Source organism: Sebastes fasciatus, chromosome 1, assembly GCF_043250625.1.
Source record: "Sebastes fasciatus isolate fSebFas1 chromosome 1, fSebFas1.pri, whole genome shotgun sequence".
In the NCBI taxonomy this organism is placed as follows: Eukaryota; Metazoa; Chordata; class Actinopteri; order Perciformes; family Sebastidae; genus Sebastes; species Sebastes fasciatus.
In genome coordinates this window covers 30,997,848-31,015,195 of record NC_133795.1, presented here as the reverse complement: position 1 = coordinate 31,015,195, position 17,348 = coordinate 30,997,848, and the positions used below count along the sequence as shown (strand labels likewise).

Below are 17,348 nucleotides of genomic sequence, written 5' to 3'. Positions count from 1 at the left end.
TAAGGACCGCCTACTCAACCGACGTCCCGCTTGTATCCGCGGGATCACTGCGCTCCTCATGTAAATAGACAGGCAAAATGCGGGCGCCATCTGCCTCACAGCATGGAAACAGCCTCTGTGCTCTACTGTATCCTGTCGGTACAACTGTATTTTATTAAAAATATATATTATCTATAGGTTACATGTCTACAGACTATCAGACTAGGCACAGGTAGTGCATTATTATCATACTGTCGGATATGTGTCGGTGTTCTTGTTCTGGTGCTTTGTACGGAGCTGACACCCGCCTGCCCGCTCGCTCGCCCTCATCCCCGGCTCTCTGAAGCTCTATACCCTGCTGTTGCCTGCAAAGGCAGTGGTGCCGGCAGCACGGAGGTCCCCGAGGACTGTTTTTTTTGTTAATACAATGTACCCAAATTCAGGAATATGTAGGATATTACCACTGACATTCATGTAATATTACGTCACAACGTCTGCTGTATTGGCCGTGTGTTTACTCTGTGTTTATTTGCATATAGAGCGGGGAAGTGAGATCCGATCACAAGTGGCCACTCAAGACTCATGTGGAGACGCACTCTAATGCCAGGTGTGAACAGACGTACTTAAAACTTTTGATCCGATCCGATGTTAATGCCAGGTCTGAACAGGACCCGTGTGGAGTTTGCATGTTCTCACTGTGTTAACATGGGCTTCTTCCCACAGTCCAAAGACATGCAGGTTAGGTTAATTATTGACTCTAAATTTTCCATAGCTGTGATATGTGAGTGTGAATGGTTGTCTGTCTCTGTGTGTCAGCCCTGTGATAGTCTGGCAACCTGTCCAGGGTGCACCCCGCCTTCGCCCAATGTCAGCTGGGATCGGCTCCTGCCCCCCCCGTGACCCTGAATAGGATAAGCGGTTACAGATAATGGATGGATGGATAATGTACCTGTATTACAATTAATTTAATCCAGTTGTAAGAATCTAATAAAAAGAAAGAGAGTAATGGGAAAATTGTCCCGGTCAATAATAAGAAGACATACAGTACTTTAACAAAGGGTTACCTATACAGCTTACACTGAAAAAAATATACCGAAAGCTAAACAGTAGTGACACAAAGAGAACAGTGCAAATGCTTGATATGTAGATTACAACAAGTTAAACCCCCCAAAAGGGAAAGAGTCATGGAGAGTAACAAGACTGATGAGAGACTAATCTGTCCACAACACACTGAGCGGTCAGCCGAGCATCCGCGTCACAGTCCCAACAATCTGTCAGGAGCTCCTGCAGCACAGATCCCTGAAAGTTGTGAAAACGGAGTCAACACATTGACAAAACTGAATTCATTATCATCAATACATTCATATTATTTCACTATGTTCAAGTAAGAAGCACCTGTGGTAGCAGTTCCCAGTGTTTAGGTATGGAGGGTCTCTTGTCCATGTGAAACACGTACTGGACCAGGCTGTCCCGTGTTACATTTGCTCCCAGCTCAGATTCATAAGGCAACAGATGCTGTGGAGCAGCACCGCCTGCAGATGGAGACATTTGCATGAATTTGAACATCCATTTAGTACCAAGACATGCCCAAGCACTGCACAGAGATGCAGCTGATTACACAGATCAACCTCAAAGGAAAGTAAAAGCAGGAATTGTAAAAAAAAACCTGACTATTGATTGATGTAATGGTTATTAATTTTGATAATTATTATGAAGTGTGACATTCTCCAGCTGAAAAATACATCTTATTAAATATCTCTCTTTCAAAATACAATGAGAACAAAATTCAGAATGGTTAAATCCAATTTCAAGGGTGGAGAGAATTGGACACCCATCTCAATTACTGATAGTTTTTCTTGATGATCTGATCAAGGAAGTTTACCTTCAAATAAATCAGAGCAGCGCATCCAGATCTCCCACAGCAGCAGTCCCAAAGCATAGATGTCCCCCTGCATGAGACACCAGCTGCTGCTCAGGTTTACAGAGCCTTCCAGGATCTCAGGGGGCATGTAGCGCAGCGTGCCCAACTGAGCATGACTCTGCAGATGGATGGCAATGGGAATTGACTGTTATTATGTATTAGATGTTTGTTCCTCTGCAAGCATGTTTTCATTTATTCTATGAGACATTAGCAGCCATATTGCACAAAAATGATTTCACTTTTTTTATGATTTCACTGTACCGTGAATTAACATCAATACGTTGTTGGGTCTCACCTCCCCGTTTGTTGTGTGGCTCTGCCAACGGCGATGCCCTGAACAAGATCGCAGGATGGTTGAGCATCCAAAATCACACAGGACACAGGTACCATCTGCTTTCACAAGAACGTTGGAGCTGCTCAAGTCTCTGTGGGCCACAGGAGGTTTATGCACATCTGCAGGAAAAGAAACCAAGTAAGAAGATTCTGATTTGTTTGGATTTTTATCCGTAGTGGACTTTATAGATCAAGAAAGACTAAGCCTGTTCATATGTGAGCTGTTTGTATGCAGCTGCATGCTTTAAAAAAAAAATGTAAAAAATCAGAAATCACCTGAAAAATAATGTGTTTCATTTCGTTAGATAACAAGCTTAATCAAATCATAAATTATTAGTCATGTTTGATATTTTACCTACAATGTGCACATAATCCCACATGATAGTACAGGCATGCTTTCTACATCTGGTAGACTACAACATTTGTTCACAGTAATATTCTGGCCAATACCATGTCTGTGAAGGTCAGAGTGGAGATAGGAAAGTCCCTGTGATAAAGACTGGCACAACTTCAGTGACAACATCCAGTTGGTGGTGTGTTTACACAGATAGGAGTGGAGAGAACCCTGGAATCAAAGGGTTCCAAAAGTTACTTATGTCCAAGAACGTGAACATTAAAGTGTTTGGCCACATTAGCTTCATATGTACAATAAAGATACGAGTGTGAGAGACCATAGAAGGTGAGCTAGATTAAATGAAAAATCATGTAATCATGTATCCGCCCCCTCTCGCCTTTGAGGTTGATATGGCAAATACTTGCTTATTTACGCATCCAGCAGATACAGAGCAACCTTATTATTCATGTGGAGTTTTGTTTGTGTCCACCTGATGAATGTAAGTCCAATATTCACTCTCTGTTAACTCTGCTTTTGTCTCTACCAAGTCCTGAGTGAAATATCTGACTCTTTGCTAAATGCTCCACTATGTTCACCAGCTATTCTCTAACTGTGTCTGTATGCTGTTTGATGCTGAGCAGGTTGTGTGCAGTGGGTTTTTAGCTGCCTGCTTTGGCAGGCCGGACAACCTTCCATCTCCTTTTTCCTTGAATTACTTTTGAACTCTCAGAAAATGGGAAAACGCACAATTAATTTGGATATTCAAAAGAACTGGTTGCCACTCACACATTCAGCAAATTGCAGGACAATGAGCCAGCTGCCTCCATCCGGTTTCCTCTCAGAGCCCAGGAAGTGGACAATCCCAGCATGCTTCATCAGTGGTAGCTCATAGACCTCCTTCTCTGCAGTAAATTGATGTTTCCAGCCTGCAGGGAAAACTTTCACGGCCACCACAGATCCCTGGTATTTCCCCTGCCAAACAGTTGCAAAATGCCCACGGCCCACAATCTGAAAAGGTATGAAAATACAAGTACAATAACGGTACATGTTAAGATATATCACACACTGCTGACCATACAGTATAAATCCATGTGATAGCTGGACTTACCTGCTGTAGCTCAATGTCAACAATGTGGATCTCAGAGGTTTTTGTTGTTTGGCAGGAACACAGTCGTGAGACACTGTAATCATCAAGGGAGGGTGGATTATCCTCTAGAATAATGAAAGTTGACAGGCCTTGTAATTAGCACAAACTCATTGAAGGTAATCTGACAATAAAGTCACTATTAATTTTAAACTAGCCTGACTGAATAGCCACAGAAATGTTATCGAAGAGCAACAAAGGAAAGAGGTAAAAGGGAGTGTCATAGCAGAGATAAACACCAAGGTCAGTCCCGCAGAGAGAATGAAGCAGTTACAAGGTCAAACAAAGTCGTCATGAGAACTTAATCTGAGTTTGGAAAATGTGGAAACATGGCTGAAGAATGTTTTTCTCTAATCCTTTCAGAAGCAGAGAAGGTATTTGACACAGAAACAACACTATCTTTTTACCTTTTTAAGTGCAACAATTGAAGTGAAAGTGATAATTCAGGAGCTGTAACCTTAACTCCATTTTTTACCGACAAGCAGTAATGTGTGAGCATTTTTATATTAAGTTTGTTATCTAAATCTGAGATATTAACACAATAAACTCCTCTTGTGTGTGCACGCTTAGTCAACACCTGCAAACATCAACAGTTATCACACCATAAAGGGAATTAGATTTATTCTAGTTTAACTCTCGCTTTCTGCTACTGTGTTTAGTAAATCAACACATTATTAGGAACAAACACATGTTTTTGCATTTCTATCTTGATGTTGACAACAAAAAAGGATCTTACTTTTCTTTGTAAATTGGCTTGTCCATTTGGCTGCAGCGATCAACAGGAAGCACAGGACTAGCAAAGTCAGAATGATTACGGCAGCTTTCATGATTTTTTCCAAAAAGAAAACTGAAGAAGAAAAGTGTACAGTATGTTAATGTTATAACACCCCTTTTGAGTCAATCAAGTGTATTTATTACTTTAACAGTTTGTTATTAAAGGGACTGTTTGTAAGAATCAGAAATTGGTTGTAACAGCAACACTTGTGGCCGTTAAGTCAACGAAAGTCAGCGTCACTTTGCTCGCGCTTGTCCGTGTGCACCCGCTACCTGCAGGTGAGCGAGCATCCGTCAAAACAGTGAGGCGACACACGTCAGCTAAAACCACAATATCACTCTATATTTCACCTGCTTGGCAGTAATGTTAGCTGACCAGACGAAGGTCTCTCAATCAATGCTGATCCTAGTGTTGGCTTTTCCTGCCTCAGCCTCCCGAACGCGGCCGGAGGGAACAGGGGAGACACCGGCACCCGGTCGGAGACGATAACGTTTCTCGCTGCGGAGCCCCGTCACTTCACAAGACACAGGAAACCGCTGTTGGTCTGGAGGAGCTGCAGCATTTATTTCTGCACAAATACACTAGATATTCTCAGAGCTACGAAGTCTTCTGCAGTGTGTAGTGTGCGCGCATACACGTGTAGAGGTTGAGCGAGAGAGCGAGAGAGCGAGAGAGCGAGAGAGCGAGAGAGCGAGAACGCGCGCGGTGTGTGAGTGAAGACAAGCAGGCAGAGGAGCAGAGTACAGCAGAGACTCCGGCCCTGGAGACCAAAGCTACGGTCTCCCCCCGCGTCATCCGACCGCGGCCAACACTGTTTTGCAAGACGGGCTTCACGAGATATAACTTTGCGGTTTTGGTGCTTCCGTGTAGTTTGTGTTGGAGTCTCAGTCTGAACAGCGTAGCCACACGCGAGCGTGCATGGGACACCGACCCGGATTGATTTATACGTGTAAGAAGTTACAAACAGTCCCTTCAAGTGAAAATAGTATGTTATATGATATTATCTGAAGAAAGGCTAAGTGTCACATTACAAATTAAAGGGGAGTGGTAGGAGGTTGTTTATCTGGAGGAGACGTGGATGGAGGTGCAGGGGTGTCAAAAATAGATGTCTTTTGAAACAGTAATAACATTTTCTGTGATGAAAATAAAAATACCATACGCTGGTATAATGTCAGGATATTATACTTATCACTATGTTGGTTGCAAGTGGTATTCAACGATTAGTTAGTTATTATCATACCTACAAAATGAGAGTAGGTGGGTCGAGGCTCTTCCAACTCTGGGGTCCAAGTGATGTTGCTATTGCAGAGGTCTGTGTTGCACACGCACACAACGAGGCGCCCGTTGAAGCGTGTTTGTGCCTTGCAGGTTGCATCCGGGCAAGACTTTTCAGCCATATCACAAGCTGCAACAGAAAAATCAGTAACAAAATAGACAATTAAAAAAAACACGAGATCCATACTAAGCCTGCAGAATAATATATTACAGCTGTCAACCAGCCAATATCTGTCTGAGGTTTCATGATGCTGTTTGGGTTTGAGCCTTAAATCTGATAAGATTTTAAATCATTTGATAACATTTGATGTTTAAAAATGTGTATGACTCTTATATTGGTACAAGAACAGAATCTAGGCCACTGGTTCCCAACCTGGGGGTCCCGACCCCCATTAGGGGTCACCAAAGCATTGTGAGGCCTTCTTGATTTTAATGGGTATACTACAACTTTTAAAAAAAAGATATACAGTCGGCCTATATCTCAGCATTTCATTCATTTCTGTGAAGAAAACTCAATTAAATAGTTATTTTTAAAATTTGGATTATTATTTGAGATATAAACTTAAAAATGAGAAAAGTATGCAGTTAAAATAACCAAAAAAAATACAGAATTTGTGAAACAGGAAGCTTATTAGTATGTATGATCGTTAATAATAAAAAAAACACATGATACAGACAGAGAACTGTATTAAAAGTTCCTAAAATTAACAGTAAAACTCATCTCTGATGCAATTTTCTCATTAAATAATCTGCTCAAAATTCATCCAAATCGCTCGTTTTACACAAACTTCTTGCAGTTATTGAGTTCACTGTTTAGGTTAATTGTAAAGTTTATCAGTTGCTCTGTACTCTTATTGTTATGCATTGAATATAATCTGAAATATCCATAAAATATGTCACTTAGTCAGGGGTCGTCAGTTTACTCAATGACAGAAAAGGGGTCCTTTAAGGAAAAAGGTTGGGAACCACTGATCTAGACCATGCAGACTAGACCAGATGTCTTACGTTTTACCACGATTTCTTACCGAGAACGTCAACCTCCGGCTGGCCATCGATGATAAGAAAATAGCCCACACAGCATTGGGTGTTCTCACAGAGCTGCACCGACCCGCTCACATTGCCAGCAGTTGTGTATTTGTTGTTCTGAGGAGTCACTTGGAAAGCACACCGTCTCCTTTGAGGAAAAGACTGGCCGGAGATGCATATAAAGATGCATTCTGGGGGAAATAAGAAAGACAAACAGCTGCTGTAGATGTGCTTAAATTGGGCAAAAATTACCCTTTCTGGTTATCAACAGTAGGAATTGTGATCTGGGCTTTATGGTGACTCTTGTAAACTATAATACTCAAAAATTAAGAATCTTAAGTGTATTGTCTACTGTTGCATTCACAGTTTGTCTTTCTGGCTAACAATATTATCTAAATGCCTGTTTAAAGTAAATATTTAACTACTAGGTACAGCTTTATCATTAAGTCTTAGAGTATGTAAGAGTAATCCTCTTCGGTGATAATTCTATTGTGACGAGGATTTATTGGAGACAGTATCACTTAGAATATCATTACATTTATTGTATGTATTTACAAAGACTAGACTTGCTGAATACCCTTTCAAATTTAGCTTAGTCTAAGGTTTGCCTGGCTGTAGATATAGATATATAGAAGAAGTCCAAATGTGCATCTTATCACTAGCCACAATATTCCTTGTACTCCGCACACAATTGTTTCCCTGACTCCTGAATCCTGAATTACTGTTCAAATCATCCATTCTGCCTGATGCTTGTTGATGCACGTGATATTATCCACTAAAGAAACATTCTTTCTAGGAACATTTTATCAGCTCTGTAGTTACAAGGCGTACGCTGGTAGCATTTAACGACCCATGCAGCATTAATTATAGACAAAAACAAGACTCAAAGGAGGTAGACATACAACTTCCCACAGAGGATTGGCACTGTGTCAAATGGAGCTCCCTTGACACAGTGCCAAATACCTAAACATTTAATTTCTTAAATTAAAAATGTTTGTCGTCTAATAGGGTTTTGTAGGAAGATTATTGTATTATTAAGGTTAGGAGCAGGCACATCAGAAATTCCCATGGAAAACAAACCAAAAGACAGAGAGAACCAGATATGTGCAGCTTAAAGAGGAGGGAGTATTTCGATTGCAAGATCACTCACCCATAGCCAAAAACATCCACCACTGTTGCAGGATCATGGTCACTCTGAGTGACTGGCCAAGCTGGGAGTGAGTATTTATCAGTCCTGGGAATGTGAGAGGAGTTTCCCACGTTTCCCAGCATCACTCCCACTGCCACACACCTGCGGGTACAACATATGCTGCCTGCCACACAATGAGCTGTGGGAATACAGGACATTTATCAACACAATCATCTCTCACTGTTAAGGAATAACAACTGCTCTCAAGTGGGGTGTTGTACATCTGACTCAGTTCTTAAGGGCCACAGCTAAACTCAAAGAAGAAAAGATGTTTTATACAAACTCACTGGGGCCACAGAAAGAGGCACTTTAACTCAGTAACATCATCCAGTGATTGTTTTGTCGTTGTTGCTGTTTTTTTTATACCTCATTTTATTATGATCCCTCAGAAATACACGGGTGCCCAGTTATAAAGGCAAACAAGAGAATAGCTAAAAGATAAGATAAGATAAGATATTCCTTTATTAGTCCCGCAGTGGGAAAATTTGCAGTGTACAGCAGCAAAAGGGATAGTGCAAAAAACAAGATGCATCAGCTAACACAGTAAAAAAAGAGCTAAACAAAGTGTAACAAAATATGAACCATTTAAATAGAAGGAAATATAAAAATAGGAGCAGTATATACAGTATTGACAATAAACAGAATATTAACAAAATTGCACAAATGGAAAGGATTATACAGACAATAATAGCAATACTCACAGTAAATCAAAAATATGAGATTTTATGAACAAAATCAGGATTTACTCAATCAAAATTATGAGATGATGAAACGTGTGAGTCAAAATTATGAGATGGCAAGACAAAAAATTCACATTACCTTGTCAAAAATATGGTCAGGTCATCATTAGGTCACTATTTTATATATACAGTACTTTGAAAAATGATGTAGAAACTACAGGCTACACACTACAGATACAACGTTTAAGAGCATTGTTGAAAATGCCTTGGTAATTTTTCTTCTGAATTTCTGCCGCTATGTCTTGGAAAACATATTAATTCCTGCATTAAAGGGACTGTTTGCAACTTCTTACACGTATAAATCACCCGGGTCGGTGTCCCATGCGCGCTCACGTGTGGCTACGCTGTTCAGACAAGACTCAACACAAACTACACGGAAGCACCAAAACCGAAAAGTTATATCTAGTGAAGCCCGTCTTTCAAAACAGTGTTGGCCGCGGACGGAGGACGCGGGGGAGACCGTAGCTTTGGTCTCCAGGGCCGGAGTCTCTGCTGTACTCTGCTCCTCTGCCTGCTTGCCTTCACTCACACACCGCGCTCGTTCCCGCTCCACCTCACGTGCATGCGCGCACACTACATACAGCAGAAGAGTTAGTAGCTCTGAGAATATCTAGTGAATGTACAGTGGACGTTTGTGCAGAAATAACTGCTGCAGCTCCTCCAGACCAACAGAGGTTTCCCGTGTCTTGTGAAGTGACGGGGCTCCGCAGCGAGAAACGTTATCGTCTCCACCCGGGTGCCGGTGTCTCCCGTTTCCTCCGGCCGTGGTCGGGAGGCTGAAGCAGGAAAATCCAACACTAGGATCAGCAGTGATTCATGGAGAGACCTTCGTCTGGTCAGCTAACATTACTGCCAAGCAGCTGAAATATAGAGTGATATTGTGGTTTTAGCTGACGTGTGTCACTTCACTGTTTTGAGCGATGCTCGTTCATGTCTATGTAGAGCGAGCAAGCGCGAACCCGACGCTGACTTTCGTTGACTTAACGGCCACAGGTGTCGCTGTTAACAAGCATTTCTGAAAGTTACAAATAGTCCCTTTAACTCACAAATTGACTATTTGTTATCTTTTCTTATATGTCAGCGTTTAACAAGACTGCAGGTTCATACAATCTAATTTTTTTTCTTAGTTTTAACTTTAAAAAATTCTAATTTCTACATTGTGACTTTGAATCTCATCATTTTGATTTACTGAGCATTTTTAACTTTTCGCCCACTTTTTTTGGCGAAGATGGGAAACAGAAACTTAACTCTGAAACTCAAATTATGTTTGTTTTGGACGACATGTTGTTTTGTAATTATCTTGACCGTCTTGGATACACTTTTAATGTATTTAATTTTAACAACCATCAACAATAACTAAGCTAATTTTAAAAGTTTACGTTAGCAGATAACTTTAGCACTTCCAGTATGCTTGTGTTTGAAAGGCTGCATGTTTTGGTTTTCAGTTCATCCCTGGAGGGCGGAGTTTATAAACGACGTGGTCTGAGCGGCTAATTCTGTTGCATTTGTGTTGCCCTGAGCTACAAAGCAAGCACACCTAATTTTCAATCAGCTTAATTGGACAGGTAACGTTAGGTCCGGGCGGGCGGGCCTAGTAGCTACACTTCAGAAGCCAGGTCATCAAGAATAACATGGTAAAGTTACTAAATACTACTCAATTAGCAGGCTAAATACATACTACACATTATTTGTAATATTGTTAAGCCAAGATTGTTGTATCTCTCTTCAGGCAGGGGTTTTAGGGATGAACACCATCACTAAGAAGCGACCTTTAGCAGATGTTTTTGCAGAGGACTCTGAGAATGAACGGATATTTTATGGCTTTTCTGACAGTGAAATCAGCACCCACTGCCATCAGGTGAGTCATTTAGTTTAAGTGAAAGCCTTCATGTTGCCAGATCATGCATCAGAAACAGGGAAAGTAAACATAAACCGACTTTATACCTGGTTAAAGGCACTTTGTTTTGGTTCTTTAGTGATATAACTCTGTCAGATCATGAACAGTACCATGTAGGGATGTGTTAGCTGGCAGACTATGCTTTTCATATTCTACTATAACAATAAGTTTGGACAAAAACTGATTCATTTTACTGTGAAAACTAAGATGTGAAAGGTTTAGAAGTTAATTCATATATTTGAGTTAAGTTACTAAAAATATATTTACAATGTTTACAAGATAATTATTTACATATTTATGTTTACAAGATTATTATTTACATATTTATGTTTACAAGATAATTATTTACACATTTATGTTTACAAGATTATTATTTACATATTTATGTTTACAAGATTATTATTTACATATTTATGTTTACAAGATAATTATTTACACATTTATGTTTACAAGATTATTATTTACACATTTATGTTTACAAGATTATTATTTACATATTTATATGTTGAAATATTTACGGCAGTATCTTTGAAATAGTTATACTAATATCTTGAATCTGCCTGTGAGTATCTTCTTGAGATTTACCTTAGTCCAGGTCCTTCTGGCCTCTGGTTGGTTAGTTCTACGACATGTGAGTTAGGAACAAGGGAGTGTTGTTGTTGTTGTTGTGAAACTGATGAAGTGAGAAGAACAGTAAAGTGGCTGCTTAAAAAGTGATCCGTCTCCATCCTGCATGGTTATTCTCCTAAAGAGTGATCCACCAGCACACAACGAGCCCTCACGTTACAGATGTAAGAGCTAGCCAAATGATAAATCATCTATTTCTGTTCATCAGAATTCAAATTTGGAAGAGGAAGATGAAGTACAGCCTGACCTTTCCCCCAAGAAGCAGACAGCCCCATCAAAACCAACCTCTGGTGCCAAAGCCTTCAGGCTGAGGGTGGCTCTCCGCTCCACTCCCTCGACCCAACAGTCCACTGATGATGATGAGGAGGAGGACAAGGAGGAGGAGGAGGAAGAAAAGAGGTCAAAAAAGAGAGTGCTGAAGAGGGCAGGAAAGACCAGTCAGGCAAAGAAGAAGAAACATGTTAAATTTGAAGATGAAGAGACAGCAGTGTCTCTGTCATCTCCTTGTAAAGAGCATGGATCCGATTCAGCGGAGGATGTCTCCGCTTCTTTCCTGTCCAAGAGAGAACAGAACATCAAGGCCAACAAAGCGATGGTAAACCAGAAACACACACAACCATATACAGTGTTGCACTGTTTGGAAACTGACGGACTGATGCAACAACGAATTAAAGCTGCGGTTCCCAAACTAGTGCCTAAGAATACCTAGGGTTCCCCACAAAATTAAAGTTCACACTGTATATCCATTGCATGTTACCCCAAAGAAAGAGATATTATTAATATTGTAGATCTCTTTCATTTATACTCCCTTTTTGCATATAGTAGAAATAGACAATACAAGTCAGAGCTGTTGGTGCAGGACACATGACTTTGACTTGAACATAAGTGACTTTTGATTTGACTTGACAAAATGAAAAAAAAAAAGTTCAGGAAATTGTGATATTGCCCGGTCTCTAATCCTTTTTATCCTCCCTGTTTTCTAACAGTTGGCTCAGCTGATGGCAGACCTGCAGAAGATGCCGGGAGGTGAAGGGCTTCTGAAAAAACAAGCAGACAAACCAAAGACAAAAGAGAGAAGTTCTGTGAGTAGAAAATAATAATAATCACACCACACCAGTGAGCTTTTGCATTTATCAATATTTAAAATGAGGGATGATGGACAGAAATGTAGATCCACATATTTTGCTAAAACGTCTAGAGACTTAACAAAAGGTGAAACAGCATATTCCGCTAACAAGGTGGCTGCCATCCTCATCTTTCTTTTCAGAATTCAGTAGAGCTCTGAATAGTAGTATTTCTAAATAGACCTATGTATGTACTGAGGTGATTGTTATCGCCTGCAGCGTCCACCACGCTCTGGTGCGGCTGGAGGAGAGTCCAGGAAGAACCCGGAGCGGGCGTCTCGCAGACAGACCCGCTCTATGGCGGGAGGTGAGAATCCTTCAGCCCCCAAGGAGGAAGAACTGGAGCTCAGCTTGGAGGATGAGCTGCTGGAGGTCAGCTTTGTCATTCATCAACAACCAGTTAAAAAAAAAAAAAGCATTTTTCATAGCACTGTATAACATGCAGTAGGATTGTGGATGTGTGTGAAACTACTATCTGGCTGCTGTTTTGTCCCTGAGCAACACTATACAAGCATTTACAAAAACTGATTGGGATGAGTAATGAGAGTGAGTCTTGATATTTGTATCAGTGTGTTGTAACCTCTATTTTCTCCTCTATTTTGTCTTTGTAATATGTACTGTATAATGGTTACAGGTGACCATGTATTCGTCTTTGTGTAGGTCTGTGTTCAGCTAACATCATCTGTATCTTGTCAATTTCTGTGTAAAACTTCAAGCTAAATCAACCATTATCATAATCTTTGTGGTCCAGGTACGGCGAGCCCCGCAGCGCCGTGGCGCCCCACGGCCTAATCAGTGCAAGCCTCATTGCATTCGTCCCGTGGAGGACATCACAGAGGACGAGATTCTGCTGGTTGCAGACAACATGACTGAAAAAGTCTACGACAGAGTCACCGTGAGTTTGCAGCTGGACTCTATCTATCTGCAGTTGTTTTTTTCAGTGAGTTATACGGGAATATATTGAAAGATTTGTGCCAATATCAGGTTAGTTTGTAGCCAAATCAGGGATCACTATCAAAATCACCGTGGCAGCTTTGGTTCAGAGTCCTGATATTTGAGGAAAAACTGATAACGCCATCAGGTGGCAATCTCTCCATTACTGAAGCCTAAAAATCAACCTCTGTATAACAGAATATGCAGGAAATGTTATAAAATGTCAGTGTACCTGTAAAATAGGCGTTGGTTTAATGGATACCAAACTTGTGACCTCAGTGATGCTGATTGAATGAACCCTTAGATGATGGTTCTATGAATATCATTTACAATCTCCACAGGTTGTCCGGTAAGAACATGTAGATGATGGTGATGCATCAATTAAGTCCAAGTCACACACACTCCCTTTGAGATACCACTCATTTATTGATTGAAGATGGTTTGTAAATCCTTGTGTGAATAGTGGTTACTAAATACAGAAAATAAAATAGAAAACATGTGCAGGCATTAGTAACATGTAGTGATAATAAAAAAACAGTATTGTATGAAATTCAATGTAAGCTAAACAGTTTAAACAGGAATAAAAGGAGGAGAACACAGCCTTCTTAACTATAAGGGAACGTCAACAAATAATAGACTCAGGCTCTCGTGCAGTACAATGAGCGCAGTGCACACAGAGGGTGATATGGGGAATTGTGCGAAGGTCCCTCAATGACAGCCGCGTATGCCCGTTCACTGCGCTGCTCTCACTTATATGATTGTTGACACAAAAACACACAACTTATCATTCAAACTATTATAGAAACACGAGCATGAGCATTATAACATGATACATGTGACTTTATAATTATTATAGCGATGCAGATACTGAACAATAGACAACTATAATAATTACTCACATTCTCATGGACGCACAGGAAAGACCATATCAATAAAAACCAAGAGAAAAAAAGAGTCCAAAAAGTTTCAGCACTGATACTGAGCTGAGTTGGAGGAAAATGAGGCTTGTGATCTGCGCAGAAGGTGATTGGAATCACAGCACTCTCTGATCATGTGAAGACCACGCGCCAAGCCACAGACTATTGGTCCGTGCATGTGAACAATGCATGGGCTGGTGAGGGGATGCTTTTGGGTTAAACTGCTGCACCTTCTGAACAGTACCTGTGTCCACATTCTCTTGTTGAGGTTTCTTTTCTTTTTTTTATTTCCAGGGCTCCACATGTCATCAGTGCCGTCAGAAAACTGTTGACACTAAGACGTGCTGCCGCAGCGAGGACTGTCGTGGGATTCTGGGTCAGTTCTGTGGGCCGTGTCTGAGGAACAGATACGGAGAGGATGTCAAGAAGGCGCTGCTTGATCCGGTCAGACTGCTGACACACCAACACACACAAAAGATTAATTTTGCACACATTGTTTCAGTATTTACTGTCAGCATGTGTTTGGGCTTGCATGGGGGACAGATTTTATATAACAAAGCTATACAGAGAGATTTAAGGGGAGGGTTTAATACATATTCTGTTTAAAAATGTCTGTTATCAGTTCATTTTGCCTGACTTTAAAAGCCATGTGTGAACATTATTGATCAGTTAAAATCAAGTCCAAGTCTGCAGTACACTTTGAGGGGTTGGATCTTATGTGTCACAATTCTGTATATTCACACTCGGGCCTGAAAAAGGTACAAGCATAACCTTTTCATGCTTTCCATCTAAATCTTCATCTTTCATTGGTTGCATGTGCAACATGGCTAAACTTTGGCACGTAATCTTTGTCTTTTTTTGCTGAGCTGCTGAAATGGTACAATTAACCAAGTCTAAACTGTGCTCACACTTTGATAACTGGGGCGCAATGTGAAACTTCTTTGGATTATTTTATTGTCGCATTCAGACAGTTGATGCGTTTCAGTATACTATTTAGTATGCCAGAAAAAGATTTAGTATCTCCCAATACATAGTATGTCAAATGCCGTATGCCAAAAATACCAGGATGTCCTACGTAGGACATCCTGGTATTTGCAAAATGCAACCGGATGCAGTACTGCATCCGGTTGCATTTTGCAGTATGCAGCCAGCATGCTTTTCTAGCTATTCTTACCCACAATCCTCTGCACAGTGGATATATTAGCAAGAAGGTAAAAGGTCAAGGCGCAATGTTATGATGAAGTAGTATGTCCCAATTGTACGCATACTGCATGCAACAGTACGTACTTTGTAGTGGCAGCTGCAGTGCGTACTAAAATTGAAATTAAATGGGATTTGCCTTTGTCTCTCTGTGCTGTTCATCATTTGCACCTTTCAGTAAGCAACCCTACAGACATATGACTTGTACTGTAAAGTTAAATACTGTTGTTTTTTAACATTTGATTCCGGTCATTTTAGTGTTTAACCATTTGGTTATCTCCTCAGGAGTGGAAGTGCCCCCCCTGTCGTGGCATTTGCAACTGTAGCTTCTGCCGCCAGCGTGAGGGCCGCTGCCCGACCGGCATCCTGTTCCCCCTGGCTCAGTATCACGGCTTCTCGGACGTCCACTCCTACCTCAGCAGGTGGGGAATTACACCATCGGATTTAATTTGATAAATTCAGGTGTTCTCAAGTTGCTGACTACTGACTACAGTATTTAACAGCAACATATTTACATAGTCACTTTTTTTACAATGGAAAAAATACCTGTGTGTATATTTTAGGGATGTCAAAGTAAACGCGAATTAGTTTTAACGCCACTAATTTCTTTAATGCATTAATAGGTTTTAATACACGGCTGTGTTGAATGCTCGATTCTGATTGGTCAATCACAGCGTTCTGCGGTCTGTAATTTGAGTATAGCAGACTGTTGCTATGGACGCAGTTCAGATATCGGATTCTGGCGGACCGTTTTTTTGTCAAAATATTGATTTCTTAATTAAGAAGTCGTATGATAAGTGGGATAATGTACAGCGAGCCAGTCATTGTTGTGAAAAGCCCCTTCAGGGTGATGAGAGACCCCGACGCGAAGCAGCATCGCCCTGAAAGGGGATTCTTTCACAACAATGAGCGGCTCGCTGTACATTATCACTTACGTAGCGGGCTCAGTAAAGCTAGGGTGAAGATACTGGGATCATATGAAACTAGAAATCATTTCATACTAGCTTGTAGAGAAGGTTAAATAACTCTCCAAACTTATGCAACATTTTGGCGAGGAAAAACTGTCAAGGCCATTTTCAAAGGGGTCCCTTGACCTCTGACCTCAAGATAGGTGAATGAAAATTGGTTCTATGGGTACCCACGAGTCTCCCCTTTACAGACATGCACACTTTATGATAATCGCATGCAGTTCGGGGCAAGTCATAGTCAAGTCAGCACACCGACACACTGACAGCTGTTGTTGCTGCAGTTTGCCATGTTGTGATTTGATCATATTTTTTATGCTAAATGCAGTACCTGTGAGGGTTTCTGGACAATATTTGTCATTGTTTTGTGTTAATTGATTTCCAATAGTAAATATATTCATACATTTGCATAAAGCAGCATATTTGTCTACTCACATGTTGATAAGAGTATTAAGTACTTGACAAATTTCTCTTTAAGGTACATTTTGAACAGATAAAAAAATGTGCAATTAATTGTGATTAAATATTTTAATCAATTGACAGCCCTAATATTTACATAATCCCTGTTTTTACTAAGGAAAATACCTGTATGTATGTATGTATATTTGTGTGGAGCCCCTCCAGGTCCAACAGAGTGGCCCAGGGTGGGTGCTTGCAGAAAGACGGGCAACACATGTTGTTCAATCCAGGGATTAGATCTGATAATCAAACGCCTGGTTATTATGCTGCTAATCCAATTTAATAACACTAAGTTTTATAACTGACAAAACATGTACAATGTCTTGTTTCTCTCCTTACAGCCTCCGCAGCAAACTGAAGAGTGAGGACACAGATGCAGAGATCTGATATCAACACTAGGTGGAGCAATTGTTCAAACCGTTTTTATGTTCTCCTTATTCAAGTCTTTTAATCCTAGTAAAACATACACAACCTGTGATTTTAAACCAATAAAGTATTTTTTGATCAGCT

The 17,348-nt window shown here is 40.6% G+C and overlaps 2 protein-coding genes across 8 annotated transcripts in view; one reads left to right on the top strand and one right to left on the bottom strand.

Moving 5' to 3' along the window:
- Positions 1-11,442, bottom strand: part of LOC141772182 (bone morphogenetic protein receptor type-2-like) — an 11,857-nt gene extending 415 nt beyond the window's left edge. The window contains exons 1-12 of one of the 7 annotated variants that reach the window (XM_074642898.1): positions 11,199-11,442; positions 7,938-8,078; positions 6,787-6,978; positions 5,727-5,891; positions 4,448-4,531; positions 3,676-3,779; positions 3,354-3,575; positions 2,684-2,798; positions 2,196-2,353; positions 1,862-2,018; positions 1,375-1,511; positions 1-1,278 (exon numbers count right to left, since the gene is read on the bottom strand). The exon at positions 1-1,278 is cut by the window's left edge and continues 415 nt beyond it. In XM_074642898.1, coding sequence (XP_074498999.1) covers positions 1,162-1,278; positions 1,375-1,511; positions 1,862-2,018; positions 2,196-2,353; positions 2,684-2,798; positions 3,354-3,575; positions 3,676-3,779; positions 4,448-4,531; positions 5,727-5,891; positions 6,787-6,978; positions 7,938-7,974 — 1,488 coding nt within the window. In that variant the 5' untranslated portion in view covers positions 7,975-8,078; positions 11,199-11,442 and the 3' untranslated portion in view covers positions 1-1,161. Of the gene's footprint in view, positions 1,279-1,374; positions 1,512-1,861; positions 2,019-2,195; positions 2,354-2,683; positions 2,799-3,353; positions 3,576-3,675; positions 3,780-4,447; positions 4,532-5,726; positions 5,892-6,786; positions 6,979-7,937; positions 8,087-11,198 lie in introns of those variants that run through there. The other 6 variants (XM_074642888.1, XM_074642909.1, XM_074642919.1 and 3 more) reach the window with 6 other exon arrangements.
- Positions 10,188-17,345, top strand: LOC141772210 (cell division cycle-associated protein 7-like). The gene is made up of 9 exons (XM_074642984.1): positions 10,188-10,350; positions 10,446-10,574; positions 11,449-11,835; positions 12,227-12,322; positions 12,584-12,736; positions 13,116-13,259; positions 14,509-14,658; positions 15,700-15,836; positions 17,180-17,345. The coding sequence occupies exons 1-9, from the start codon at positions 10,348-10,350 to the stop codon at positions 17,223-17,225; spliced, it is 1,245 nt and encodes a 414-aa protein (XP_074499085.1). The 5' UTR covers positions 10,188-10,347; the 3' UTR covers positions 17,226-17,345.
- The last annotated feature ends 3 nt before the right edge of the window (positions 17,346-17,348 follow it).